The following is a 14,840-nucleotide window of genomic DNA, read 5'->3' on the forward strand; positions in this document are numbered from 1 at the left end:
CAAGATATACAAGGAGAGGACTAAAAGATGGCATGACAAGAGGATCAAAAAGGAGTTTGCCCACGGAGACAAGGTATTACTTTTTAATTTCAGGGTGAAATTATTTGGGCATGGAAAACTTCAGAGCAAATGAGAAGGACCATTTGAGGTGATAAGCACCTCGTCGTATGGAGCGGTAACACTTCAAAATGACGAAGGTACGTTATTCAAGGTAAATGACCACCGTGTCAAGATCTTTCTAGAACCTAAAAAACCACCTGAGGATTTGGATGAGGTAAATTTTCTAATTTTACCATAAATTTACACCACTGCCATTCTCTTTACGTTTCATAACCCAAAAATATACTTTTCGGGATTAGATAGGTATTAGAAACCATCGTAAGAAAAACCCCGCAAGAAGATGACATGTGGCATCGGCTGGCCCCAGCTACAGGCCGGTCGGCCCACCTGTCAGTCCCCTCGCGCCCGGTTAATTCTCTCATATCTTCTAGATCCTTCCCCTCCACAATACCGTAGTTTTTCGACGCATTCGGTTTTTCCTCGTTATGAGACCTCTAATAGATAGATCTTGACCCTTGCTGCAAGTTGTCCCCCCTATATAAACAAGCCCCTGTCTGCTTCCATAGCCATCCCATTAAAGCCTTCTATCTCTAGCAGCACCAAAGCTCTCCACCTCCCTAGTTTCAATGGCCGAAAGAGAGATCATTCCCTACGGAGTCGATGAACCCATACCGCTAAGCATCATCCCGCCGCAAGGAGTAGCTCCTGTTCCCTCCAACGAATCTTACTTCGCCCAAGCCATCCGTCGTTCGGTCCTTGCTCTGCCACCGCCGTGTCTACTTCTCAAAGACAAGCCGCATCAACCCGATGCGCCGCCGACGATCAAGGTCCCGAAGGAGATCAACCTCCTTCCCTCAAGGGCGAACGAGATGCTGACCGGGGTAAAGACCAATAAGTTTGGAGATGTTACATGCGCGAAGTATAAGTCGGTCACCCCACATACAACCATTGATGGAGTTCGGGCTATGCCAAAGCAGATCAAGGTTGCTCCTCCCAAAGAGAAGAAGAGGAAGGCACCACCAGCTATTTAGATCAAGGTTGCTCCTCCCAAAGAGAAGAAGAGTAAGGCACCCCTAGCTATTCTAGAGAACGAAGATAAGCATCCACGGATGACTATTGCACTCTTGGAGAAAAAGATTGAAGATCTCTCCGATATTGTCTATACCTTAGAACATAGGATCGACGAAGAACACGTTTATCGCAAGCGCCTGCAACAAGATTTAAACGCTGTGAATTATTTTATTGCCAAGACTGGGAAGTAAAAGAGAGAAATGTTTTTGATACAACATGAGTGGTTAGGTCAAATGTATGTTTTGGTTACTCGCTTAGCTCAAATTGTTAGAGTGGTTGAAGTTTGTGTTTAGGTTGGTTTGTGTACTAAAGTGCCTTATAATATTAATGGAGTCTTATTATTATTATTTGCTCACTATTTCTTTTGGATATGTGTTTCGTCTCCACATGTTGTGCATAAAGGTATAAAGGAAAACAAGTGTGGGGAAGCACACCATGACAACAAGATGGAATTCGCTCACGAAAATCATAAAATTCAGAAAGTAATGGACCAAGAACCATGTCGACCAAAGTTGAACCCGAATGGGCTCCGAAGCAGGCCGCCCGGTCTCCCTCTTGGGCCGGCTAGCCCACTACAGTGTCTCCTCACTCCGCGCCTCGCCCACGGTCAGGTTTGCAGCCCATATGTTCGATTTTCACATATTATTCTTTCTGTTTTGAACCGAATTGAAAATCCTGAGGAAAGATTATTTCAGTCATGACTAAAGGATAGACTCACATAACTCTTTTCCTAGAAATCTTGCTACTATTGGGAACTTATTTTAGGGACCCCATGCTACTTATGTTGTTGTGGAATGAGATATAGTAGAATATTGAGAACTTGATTCTTGATATCTCGTTATTGGAGAATTTTATTTCAAAAAGAAAAATGAATAGCTACACCTCTCCTTTGTGGTAAGCAATATCCCACTAGAGCCATATATAGACTAGGGAAACCTTCTACATATATTACTTGTCATTGTATTGAGTTTGGTCAAACCTTGTGACCCTTGTTGAGAAACTTATCATGCTCTCAAGGTCAAGATCATGTACACTCCACATATATCTGCTGCTCCTACAGTAGGGGTACGCAGCAACATGTTCTCCAGCCACCCAAAAATGTTCTACTTCTACACTGGGAATAGACACAAAAATAAGTTTGTTAGGATAAATGCTCCAAGTTCTTGTGAATGTCTCTCTTGAAAAGTTTCAATTGCAGAAAAAGAGGCACGGGCTATGTAAAAGTTATTTATAAAAAAACAAAAAAGAGAAGAAAAAGTATTGGAAAAAATGGACAAAGTGTCCGAGATATCTAAAATAATGAGTACTCAGATACCCGCCTGAAAAAAAGAGAGACGAATAAGATAGCCTATGTTTACTTGCAAAAGTGTTTTCAAGTTTCAAACAAGAGACAGGTTTCAAGAAGCATAGTAGAAATAGAATAGCCACCACATATATATCCACGCACATGCACATCTTGATCTAAGAGTATGACATTTTTTCTCCTCGGATCTTGGTTTTGACTTTGCAATATATGCAATGCAAGTATGTTCTCATATTTATCCCTGCTTGAGCTCCACATAAGCTTTTAGAAGTAGATAAAAAGAAGGCAAGTCATCAATGCCTTGGTGAGGATCCAAAAATACCACATATACAGAGTCACTTGAGAGTACTACAAAAGGAGAAGGTAAGCTATGTTTTGTTTTCAAAAATCTTAAAATGTTTCTCCAATTGACTTGACTGAAGGAAAAACGTGATATGTTTCAAGCTATACCATTCTTCAACCGCCCAAAGTTTCATGGTAGACACTTTGAATCCTGCTAAGCATGTATGACTGGGAATGGTTTTATGTTGATGTTTTGTCCTAAGGTTATATCTTAAGTAATCCATCCTTTTATCGAGGATGAGTAAAAGCCTAAGTGTGGAGGAGCTCGTTGACGATAGTTAACATTCATCACAAACCATCAATCTACCTTGCATAAATGACTAAAATGGATCACCAATGTAGACTTAGGGGTTTAAACTGACAAATTCCATGAGTTTTGGTGAATCTCTGTTTCCAGTAGGATTTAATTAGAAAGCTGCCAAGGACCTATTCGTCAAAGGAAATTACAGAATTCCACCACATAAACAGCGTGGGAAGACTCTAGAAGACTCCAGAAGACGAATCACCGAAGCGGAGCCCAAGCCACTGACAAGTGGGGTCGGCCGGCCCTACCTACAGGCCGGCCAGCCTATGGGGTCCACTTGGTAGTCCCTCATTGTTACATCGGTTCTCCACCACCTTAAAGATTGCATCTTCGTCGTTTATTCAAGTCGGTATATACCTGCCTGCACCCCCCCTCTAGGGCATGCCAATTTTGATCTTGAGAGCCTAAGGGCTAGAAACCCTAATCTATATTTCCACCAGGATCATAGCTTGCAATCGAGAGGAGATTCGTCCTCGATATGATCTAGTCTTGTATTAGAGATACTGAGATAGAGTGAGATGGAAGAGTTTTAGAGGAGTTCTGGCCTGTCGGTGCTCTCTCTACGGCTTGTACCCTGGCGGAATCAAGTTCTTCTTGAGCTTGCTTCTGAGATTTCTCTAGTAATTGACTTCTAATTCAAGTAAACATCTTGTGCATATTGTTCTTCAGGTTTGCGACTCTCTTTGAGTACTTTAATCCTTGTAGCTCCTAGGTTAAAGTAGTATTCGTAGTGTAAGCGTGGTGCTTAGACTCAGTTACTCGTGGATGTACCCTATTTTCCAGATCAGTGGTAGCTCGCAAGGGTGACTCTTATAGCCTCGTTAAATCCTTTGTAGTCCACCTCCTGTTAGTAGGCCTAGCAGGACCCTGTTGCTATAGAAAACATACTCTGCCTATGTTTTCTTTAGTAATATCACCAAAATTAAACAATAGAAGTCAAAGCTTACCAAAGTTAGAACTAGAAGACCTTAGCAGTCTCTTCTACGCTCCTATTATCTAGCCTTGATTGTGAAGTTGGGTTAAGTTAGATTTGGTTATTCTCACACACGTTTCCTCGAGTTCGATATATAATTGGGTACTCCCGGTGAAGTGCTACATCGGTATAATATTCATGTGCTTGCGGATTATTCTATGTGCATTAATTTATACCAACAAGCAAGTGACCCACATCAATAGAAGACGCCATGGCCATCAGCCTGATCGAAGAAGATTGGGCTTAATCCCTCATCACCATCGTGGACTCGACCTAGAAGGCCATGAAGGGCTTGGGGGCTCCTAACGGAAGTCAAACATAGGGTTATGTTTAGTACTCGGGAGAGAGGATCCCGACCGACGAACCCCCTAACAGATCCCACCATGATCGCTTGAGGGCTATACCCATTAGGTACGCTTACGCGTACCCTCTAGTCAAAGACCAGGTAGAGTCTAAGCTCACTCGCTGCCTCAACTTGGGGCTCGGGGGCACAACAAGGCACCGAGCTCCCAAGTGACGGAAGCCCGAGCCTAACCATAGCTCAACTCTGGCTCGAGCTAGAGGTCGAATCAGGAATCAGTGCCCCTGATCATTGGCTAGCTCCTGAGCTTTGGCCAACTCAACGAGCATCTAAGGCTTGGGGTCATCAGCGCCAACCTGACCAATGGGCACGCGGCGCTGTCGCCCACTCCTCCCATAGGGTCACGCAGGCTGCATGACACGATAGGACAAACAAGCCCACCGGTTCTAGGGGTGCAAGGCTCCCAAGCCCTCTCATCAGCCCTTGAACCGGGGCACCTTCACCACCAAGGAAGCCTCGAGAAGGCTTGCCTAGTAGAGGCCAGTCCTCAGCAAACATCCCCTAGCGGTAAAGTGCCAAGACATCAGAGATGTCAAGCAGCACTAGTAGCTCCCTCAACTCCCGACTCCACGCCGCAGCAGCACCCTTTCTGGGTCCTGGTGCACGAAGGACTATAACCCCCAAACCACCTTGTACCTGACCTTCCCTAGAATATGGGGAATGTCAGCTCTAATAGACGGGAGGATCCCAATCTCTCCCTCATTTGCTAGGAGGTAGAGCAGCCAAACTCAGCCAAGAGCAGAGCAACCGAGAGGAACAACAGAGTGTTCCACCCCACTGGCAACCCAGCAAGAGAGAGGAGCATTTTCCTTACTCACTGGGGAAGCAATCGCACCATCGATGAGCCGTAGGATAGCTTCGAGTGATCCCTTTTCAAACTCTCTTTCTCCTTCGTTGTAACCCCACAATTTGGGTGCTCTCTAATAAAAAGAACTACCCATTGCTGGACGTAGGGCCCCAAAGGCCTAAACTAGGACACATCGCTGTCTCTTCTCGTGTGTTCTTGAGTAACCGAACCACCAGAGACCCACACTCTAACATCCGACGAAAAACATGCATGCCATGATGACAAACAGACGACACTAAGCATGTCCATGACCATTGCTCGGGGCTCGGGGGCTCATTTGAGCCTCGAACTGCCAAGCAATGGCACCCCAAGTGATGAGGACATCGCCACGCTGGACACACCGACGCCATGGTCTTCCCCAAGCAATTCGTTCCCAACTCAGCTGCCACGTCGCTCTCGGATTCAGCAGACACGTCGTCACTGTTTCGGTCATAACTCTCTCATACGACATCGAAACGGGCCGTTCTTGGATGCGTTGGAAAGGGGACGACGACACCGTCGTTTTGGATCTGGTCCCAGCTCCAGAAGGTCCGTGGATCATTCTGTGTGACCACGGCAAGGTGCTGCGTCACCTATTTGGGCCAACTTGGCCATGTATCGTGTCGGGCCTTAAGCCCAAGTTGTGGGCGCCCAACCCCTGGCCGTCCCCAACCCTATGTCGAGTCTTAGACTATAAACACAGCCGCCGCCGCTGCTACACAATTGGGTTTTGTTTAGAGTTTAGTTTTCCATCGAGAAACTGAATCGTTCATTGTAACTGTGGTGACAAATCCTTTTACAGTGATCCAGGGCCCCCATTCTTGATCTCCTCCACTGTGTCGATTAGTCCTTTGGAACCGAGTTCTTGAACCCTCTATTGATACTCGCGTCATTCATATTTGTAATTTCAGATTGCGTGTTTTACCTTCTTGCTTGTGCTCTTCGATTCGCTTGCAGGAAAAGCCTTCTTGGCGAGGTCAATCAAGTTGTGCTTGGTTGATAACCAACGGAGCAGTGGTGTAACGGTTGCAGGGTTCGAATCGTGTCTGATTTGAAGCCGGATCGCCAACGTCGAGATCTCCACAAATCGAACTTACCGGCTACCTCTCGGAAGATCGGGCCTGTACTCATCAATTGGTATCAGATATTTCAGATTTACCGCGAGGTATAATCTCGTTTGCCTTAGATTCATATTTGTTCATTACCTAGAGTCCACAAAAAGCCCAAAAATATTTCAATTTCCGCTGTCCTATCGCCCTTTGTGCCTTTGCAATTTCGTTTCAGATTCGTGTTGTTGAGTTTGTGTCCGTGGTCGAGTCTTGTTGCTGGTTTAGGATTGTGTTCGTGGTCGTAGTTCAATCGCCCGTTGCTGTGATTTTGTTTTCCGCCGCTATCCCATCCACCGTTCCCAAACAACAAGTCAAAGCCACCACATTACTCGACTTGCCCCGCTAGCCGCCTTGTGTAACTCTCGCCGCCGCGCAAACCCTAGATAGGTTGCCAGCCGCTCTTATTTTGCCTGCATCGCAGCCCTCCTTACATCATCAGGCGAATACCTACTGCTGTGATCGGTGTTAGAGTTTAGGGACGCTTTGCCCTAACTGCCGCCGCCGTGTTGTGCCTCCCGAAAAACATACCTTGAGATACCTTCGGTAAAACAGGCATAACTTTTCGCTCGTTTATCAGAAAAATCTGAAATTTTTACAGCAGCTTCTTGACACCATTTGGACCCGACCCAAACTCGGCTTTTGCCCTGTTTGGTTTCATCAGAATTGCCAAAAAAATTCGGGAAAATATAGAAAAAAATTTATCAAAGTTTTTGCACGCTTTTCAGAGAACGTGCTGAATTTCTGTAGACCACATCCCACCTCAGTTGTAGGTGCCAATTTTTGTGGTTGCATCTTTTGTGATCCTTGTTCAGAGAAAAGTATAAAAAAAATAGTGAAAAAAAAAGTTTGTTTCCTACTAGTGCCTTTTGGAAAAATCCGGGAAAAAATTCAGGAAAAAGGAGAAATCCGGGCTATTTGCTTGTTCTGTGAGTTCTTTCGATCGTCCTTTGTTTTCACCTTGTTGCGCTACGTCTCGACACGTCTTAGCCAGCACCTGTGATTTGTACTTTGGATCCAGATTGAACAATCGCTACTCTGCACTCGTTAATTGCTAATCCTTGCTGTCATATTGTGTGCCTATCCATAGCTCCACATATTCTTCTGTCAGCACAGGTTCATCTTGCAACTGTTACCCACGCTCAACAACAGATTGCTTTCGCCACTTTGGTTTTGCTCCTGTTTGGCGTTGGTCAGAATACAGGCAAGACGGTGGTAAGCCGCTTGTGATTTTGCATTCCACTTTCACCACCATCACCACCACTTGTTTCCTTTTAGTTGATAGGGATAATACTTTGGTGTTGTCTTTTTCTATCTTCTAACCATGGCAGGAACTCCGACGGACTTCAATGAGTGCGTGTCCAAGGGCGAGCTTGCAACGTTCATGACTGAACAACGCAATCTTATGACCGAGCTGACGCGCAACGTGAACAATCTGGTCACCCGCATTGAACAGCTTGAGCACCGCCCTCCACCTTATCGTGCTGATGATGAAGATGCGGATGCTTTTGGTGATGAAGATGCGTATGCTGACGGTGGTCCCCGTCGCCGCCTCAACTTCAATCGTCGCGGTATGGCAGGTAATAATCATGGTAATAATGATCCTTTTGCTAAAATTAAATTTAGTCTACCACCTTTTGCTGGTAATGTTGATCCAGAGGCATATTTAGATTGGGAGCTTGCTGTTCAACAAAAATTTGATTCTCATAATGTTCCTGCTGAGCATAGAGTTAGACTTGCTACTAGTGAGTTTACTAATTTTGCTTTGTTCTGGTGGAGTGATCTTTGCAATGCCAATAATGCTGCTGCTGTGCCTCAAACTTGGAATGTTTTAAAGCAACGTATGACATCTCGTTTTGTTCCTCCTTATTACCAACGTGATTTACGTTTGAAACTACAAACTTTAAAACAAGGTGATAAAGGAGTAGAAGCATACTATCAAGAATTGCTTATTGGTTTAGCACGTTGTGGTATAAATGAAGATGATCATGATGCTAGTGCTAGATTTTTTGGTGGTTTAAACCATGATATACAGAACATACTTGATTACAAAGAATGGCGCAATTTTTCCCAATTGTATCATCTTGCTATTAAGGCAGAACGCGAAGTACAGGGACGCAAACAACACCAGCTTTTCAGGTCTAACAATGGGAGGAATTTTCAGCAGCGTTCCGAGCCGGAGACGCCCAAGCTTCCTGTTGCACCACAGCCATCTACACCTCCATTTTCTTCCGGGGTAAGTAAATTGTCTAATGTGCAGTTTCCACAGCTGAAGAAAGGTGGCACTCCGGGTGCTTCTACTAGCTCCTCCTCGTCCAGCTCTAAAATCATTTGCCACCGATGCAAAGGCATGGGACATGTCATGAAGGAATGCCCCAGTCGTCGCGCTTTCATTGCTACCGAGGATGGATATGTAAGTGCTAGTGATGTTGAAGATGATTTAGCCCTTGCTGCTAACATTGATGTAGATCCCACCGAGGGCGATCAAGACAAGGAGGCCATCACCATTGACTCCGTGGCTGCTGCCGCGGACTACCCTAGCCTTCTTGTGCAGCGTGTGTTGAGTACACATGTGGTACATGAAGAAGAGATGAAGATCCAACGCCACAATTTGTTCCACATGTATCTCATTGTGCAGGGTTGTCGTGTTCTCACTATCATTGATAGCGGGAGTTGCAACAACTTGGTGAGTTCAGATTTGGTTGACAAGCTTGGCTTGACCACACGACAACATTCGTATCCATATAAACTTCAATGGTTCAATAATAGTGCTAAGACTAAGGTATCTAAATCAGCACGCATTAGCTTTTTCACAGGCTCTTATCATGATACTGCTGATTTTGATGTTGTCCCTATGCAAGCTTGTTCCATTTTGTTAGGTCGCCCATGGGAATTTGATAATGATGCTTTACACCATGGTAGAACTAATACATACACTATCATACATAAGGACAAGAAAATTACATTGCTGCCTTTGTCTCCTACGGATATTATTAAACATGCTAATGAGATTAAAAATAAACCTCCAACAGACATTGCTAAAAATAATGGGATTAAGTTAAAAGGAGGTGCTTTTCTTGCTACAACTCCTGCTACTGCTGAGTTATGTGATAATCCTGATGCACCATGTTATACTATGTTTTGTCAACCTTTTATGTCTGGTGCATTGCCTGCTGTCACTAACCTTTTGCAGGAGTTCGCTAATGATGGGATGGAGTCGAGGACGACTCCAATTCTACAAGGAGGGGATGATGAGGACATCGCCAAGATGGAGTCGAGGACGACTCCAATTCAAGAAGGGGAGGATGATGAGGACATCGCCACGCTGGACACACCGACGCCATGGTCTTCCCCAAGTTCCAATTCGTTCTCAACTCAGCTGCCACGTCGCTCTCGGATTCAGCAGACACGTCGTCACTGTTTCGGTCATAACTCTCTCATACGACATCGAAACGGGCCGTTCTTGGATGCGTTGGAAAGGGGACGACGACGCCGTCGTTTTGGATCTGGTCCCAGCTCCAGAAGGTCCGTGGATCATTCTGTGTGACCACGGCAAGGTGCTGCGTCACCTATTTAGGCCAACTTGGCCATGTATCGTGTCGGGCCTTAAGCCCAAGTTGTGGGCGCCCAACCCCTGGCCGTCCCCAACCCTAGGTCGAGTCTTAGACTATAAACACAGCCGCCGCCGCTGCTACACAATTGGGTTTTGTTTAGAGTTTAGTTTTCCATCGAGAAACTGAATCGTTCATTGTAACTGTGGTGACAAATCCTTTTACAGTGATCCAGGGCCCCCGTTCTTGATCTCCTCCACTGTGTCGATTAGTCCTTTGGAACCGAGTTCTTGAACCCTCTATTGATATTCGCGTCATTCATATTTGCAATTTCAGATTGCGTGTTTTACCTTCTTGCTTGTGCTCTTCGATTCGCTTGCAGGAAAAGCCTTCTTGGCGAGGTCAATCAAGTTGTGCTTGGTTGATAACCAACGGAGCAGTGGTGTAACGGTTGCAGGGTTCGAATCGTGTCTGATTTGAAGCCGGATCGCCAACGTCGAGATCTCCACAAATCGAACTTACCGGCTACCTCTCGGAAGATCGGGCCTGTACTCATCACCAAGACTAACCCCAACCTAGCACAAACCCAAGCCAGCACTTGAACGATGAACCGATGTCTCAAGCCACAAGCAACCTGTTGGGCATCTGAGCCCTGGTAGGTATGGAGATTCCACACTATCTGCCTATTGGCCACTGCTTCGATAGGGTCACGAAACTAGCGTGACACAAAAGGACAAATGACTTCACTAGCTCTAAGGGTAGTGGCCTCCAGAGCCCACTCGTTAGCCCCTCAGGCGGGGGCTCCTTCATCACATCCAAGGAAGCCTTAAGAAGGTTCACCTGGGGGAGGCCGTGCCATAGCAGACTTCCCCTGATGGTCAAGTGCCAAGCGGTGGTAGCGGCGTCAGGGTGAGGTCCATCCATTCCACAGCAAGGTACTCATGCACCCCGATGAATGTGGAACGAAGACTAGAACCCAAACCAACTTATACCTCACTCCTATGAATATAAGGCGTCGGTCGGCTCCCATAGAGGGGCGAGTGTAGAACAGTAGCTAATTCCCAACTAGACAAACTCAACAACCCAGCTAGAGAAGGTCCGTTCCTTACTTGTTGAGGAAGAACACCATCGACAAGCCCATAGGATAGAACCGAGCGATCCGCTCCCAAACTCTCGATCTCCATCGTTGTAAGTCGTGATTTCGGTGCTATTGAACACGAAGAACACTACACTACTAGACGTAGAGCTCAGAAGCCCAAAACAAGATAGATCATCGTGTCTCCCTTGTGTTTTTGAGTGCCCGAGCCACCAGAGACCCATGTATCGACTTAGCCACCCCAGGGCAATAGAGTCAGGGATGACTATGGGCGAGCCCATACGGGGCCGAGGCCCAAGCAAGCGAAACGCTTGGGACGCCCTAAGTCGTGTCCGAGACCGACAGGGAGGTCTCTGAATGGGATCCCACCGTAGGGAGGCACCGAGCCACCAGGGCCCATCGAACAGCCCCGGCACCCACTAGAGAAGCCCTCTGGTACTCTTGGAGTGCGTCTATGGACCGCTAGCCGACCCCTATCGAACGGGGCGTGGGCCTCCGCTCGGACTTGCCCAATAACAGCTCACCGGGGGTGTCACTGCTCGCGCCCACCGAGGGTAGCATGGCACCCTCCACCCATCCTTCTGAACGAAAAGGATGCGCGAGGGTCGAACAAAAAGCCAGGAGAACCCCTGACGGCCCTCTCGCCTCGTGTAGAGGCTAGGGGGCTCTTCCTGCAAATATGCCGAGACCCCACGACCCAGGCTCGCACCCGAGGGGGGCTCAGCAAACAAACCCTCATGCGCGAGGGGCGTACAAAAAGCCAGGGGAACTCCTGATCGCCCTCTCGCTCCGTGTAGAGGCTCGAGGGCTCTTCCTACAACCTTGCCGAGACCCAGCGACCTAGGCTCGCACTCGAGGGGGCTCGGCAAACAACCCCTCCGTTCGAATGAAAAGGATGCACGAGGGTCGCACAAAAAGCCAGAGGAACCCCTGATCGCCCTCTCGCTCCGTGCGGAGGCTCGAGGGCTCTTCCTGCACCTAGGATGGAAACAAGCGACCGGGCTCACACTCGAAGACTCGGAAAAACGCGATAAAGGGCATCAAGCCCGTTACAGTCCAGGGGTTCAAAGGCTGGGCCCCCGAGGGTTTCAACAGCCGCCCTAGGGCAACAGAGTCAGGGACGACTATGGGCGAGCCCGCGCATGGCCGAGGCCCGAGCAAACAATCGCTCATGACGCCCTAAGTTGTGTCTGAGACCGTAGGGAGGTCTCCGAATGGGATCCCACCGTAGGGAGGCACCGAGCCACCGAGGCCCATCGAACGGCCCCGGCACCCACTAGAGAAGTCCTTTGGTACTCTTGGAGTGTGTCTATGGACCGCTAGCCGACCCCTATCGAACGAGGCGCGGGCCTCCACTCGGACTTACTCGATAACAGCTCACCGGGGGTGTCACTACTCACGCCCACCGAGGGTAGCATGGCACCCTCCACCCCTCCTTCCGAACGAAAAGGATGCGTGAGGGCCGCACAAAAAGCCCTCTGACGGCCGTCTGACTCCGCGCAGAGGCTAGGGGGCTCTTCCTGCAAACTTGTCGAGGCTCAGCGACCCAAACTCGCACTCATGGGCTTGGCAAACGCAATAAAACCCCTCTCACAATGCAAGAAAAGCCCCTGGAGGAATAAATCCACTCCTCCAGGGCCTCGGGGGCTACACCCAGCGGGTGCACTCACGCGCACCCACCGAGGCCTCGAGTACGAAACACCATCCCGCTAGGAGCTGCTGTGAGCCGAGTCTCGACAAAACCTCAAAGAGAGCGCTCACACTCTCCTTGAGGCTCGGGGCTACTGTTGGGTACTACGAGAAAGGGTCCCCTAAGCAACAATCGAAAAGATCGCTTAGACCCCGTCAAAGTCAAAGCCAAGGGACAACTGTTGGCCAAACCCTGGCCATGTCCGAAGCCACCTACTCTCTGTCTCGCTAGAGGCCTCGCACGGAAGGCCTCGGACGGCCTACCGAATCTCCGCCTCGCTAGAGGCCTCGCATGGAGGGCCTCGGACGACCTACCGACTTTTCACCTCGCTCGAGGCCTCGCGCGAACGGCCTCGACCGGGGAACCGATTCTCCGTCTCGCCCGAGGCCCTACGCATACAGCCTTGGACGAGACGCCAATTCTCCGCCTCGCTCAAGGCCGGCTCGGCAAAGCAACCCTGTCGCCTCCGCCTCGACCAACTTCTTGGACAAGACGTCACGTCCGATTGGCGCGCTCAACCGCTCCCACGATATCAGCCGAACGATGGCTTGACACAGCGGCATGGCCGACTGGATGCCAGTCACATCGAAGCCATGCCATCTAGGATAGGATAGGGCAGGGGTTACTGGCCACTATGCTCGGTGCTGTGCCCACGACCGGCGCCCGTGCTGCGCTATACTACCTAACTCCTGCTCCAGGGACAACGCAGCGCGCAGAGTTAGGGCTGGGTTACTATAGCCTCAGAATCAGTATACAAGACCAACTGTTCCCTCCATCCCTTGGTAGTCTACTTCAGGGCCTCAGCAACCTTGGGATTCACGCCCGCTGAGCCCCCCACGATGGCTTGGCCTTGGCACCAACTGAGCCTCGGCTCTTTACACTGTCAGCACACAGCAACCGGCACGTCGTCCGCCATGCCCTGCGTCAGGCTATCACTGGAGCTCCCACGTCGCATAGGATCGGGCATGGCCGGTGTGTTGCTCTAGTGCATTAAGGACAGGACCGCTCCGTCGACCATACTGCCACAGTAACAGGCTACAGGGCTCGGACATGCCGCCCCTATTCATAGGACGCCGCATAGCGAATGCATGTAACACCCCTGACCCCCCTTCAACTATAAAAGGGAGGGACCAGGGCCATTTCTGGGGGGGACGCATAGGCAGACGAACGAACTCGCTCACTCACGCACAAGCAACGCTCTGTAACATGCACATTACCCGCTGCCTGAGATCAGCATCTCAAGCAACTCACACCGCTCCATGCAGAGACCTAGGACTAACTCCCTCTCTCGCCCTACTTGTAACCCCCTACTATGAGCATTTCGGTGCAAGGAATACAAGATCGACTTCTCAGACTGGACGTAGGGCACCCCTTGCCTAAACCACTATAAACCTTGTGTTTCTTTACGTCACCATCCGGGATTTGGGGCACGCAGTACATTTTTACTAGTTGGTTGAGGGCCCGCCGGTCCGAAACACCGACAACAGGGCGTGGAGGCGCTCCTTTGAAGCGACCGGATGGTCCGATGTCTCCATAGGGAAGGCGGTGTAAGAGATGGCAGTCGTGTCCAAAACTAGGTTTGGAACTGCCTGCTTGCTTCCTCAAGAAGCCGCGTCTTGTTCTAGTCCTCCGCTTGGATGGTCGCCTTGTCTTCTTGGCCTAGGCAACTTCCTACTAGGCCACATCAAGTGCGGTGCACGTGACCACCAAGTCACCGCGCAGCATGTCAGCATCCAGCCTGGACGAACACAACAACGCTTGGACCTAGTGGTAATCCTTCAATAACTAACGGTATTTTTTGTTGCCTGAAGATTCGCCCTCTTCTAACGATTCGCCCAATTCAGAACCAGAGGGCTGTGAGGGGACAGATGGGCTTGACGGCGGCGAACGGCGCCGGGATGACTCTCCAACACCACCGGTGGGAACCCCACGACGGGAGGCGGCGCCGCCATGGAGGAATTGCTGCACAATGAACACAAATTAAGTAGCACTGAGAAAGTAGGTAATTTCTAGATACTAGTTAAATTAAGCAGCATGAACACAAATACTAGCGTGAGCATTGCTTGCATGTTATAGTTAAATGAAGAGAAACAACATAAATAATGATACACAAAAATATCACCTCAAAAGGGGGAACTGGCGGGTGTGAGACCACAT

At 48.8% G+C, this 14,840-nt stretch overlaps 1 protein-coding gene across 1 annotated transcript; it reads left to right on the forward strand.

The window, feature by feature from the left end:
* The first annotated feature begins 7,637 nt into the window (after positions 1-7,637).
* Positions 7,638-8,793, forward strand: LOC136498893 (uncharacterized). The gene is made up of 2 exons (XM_066494602.1): positions 7,638-8,582; positions 8,695-8,793. Exons 1-2 carry the CDS (start codon positions 7,671-7,673, stop codon positions 8,710-8,712), a joined length of 930 nt encoding a protein of 309 aa, XP_066350699.1. The 5' UTR covers positions 7,638-7,670; the 3' UTR covers positions 8,713-8,793.
* Positions 8,794-14,840: the final 6,047 nt, after the last annotated feature.

This window comes from Miscanthus floridulus, chromosome 13 (genome assembly GCF_019320115.1).
Source record: "Miscanthus floridulus cultivar M001 chromosome 13, ASM1932011v1, whole genome shotgun sequence".
Taxonomy (NCBI): domain Eukaryota; kingdom Viridiplantae; phylum Streptophyta; class Magnoliopsida; order Poales; family Poaceae; genus Miscanthus; species Miscanthus floridulus.

Bases quoted from the DNA above. Each gene is read 5' to 3' on its own strand.
- LOC136498893 (XM_066494602.1), top strand. From the start codon at position 7,671: ATGGCAGGAACTCCGACGGACTTCAATGAGTGCGTGTCCAAGGGCGAG.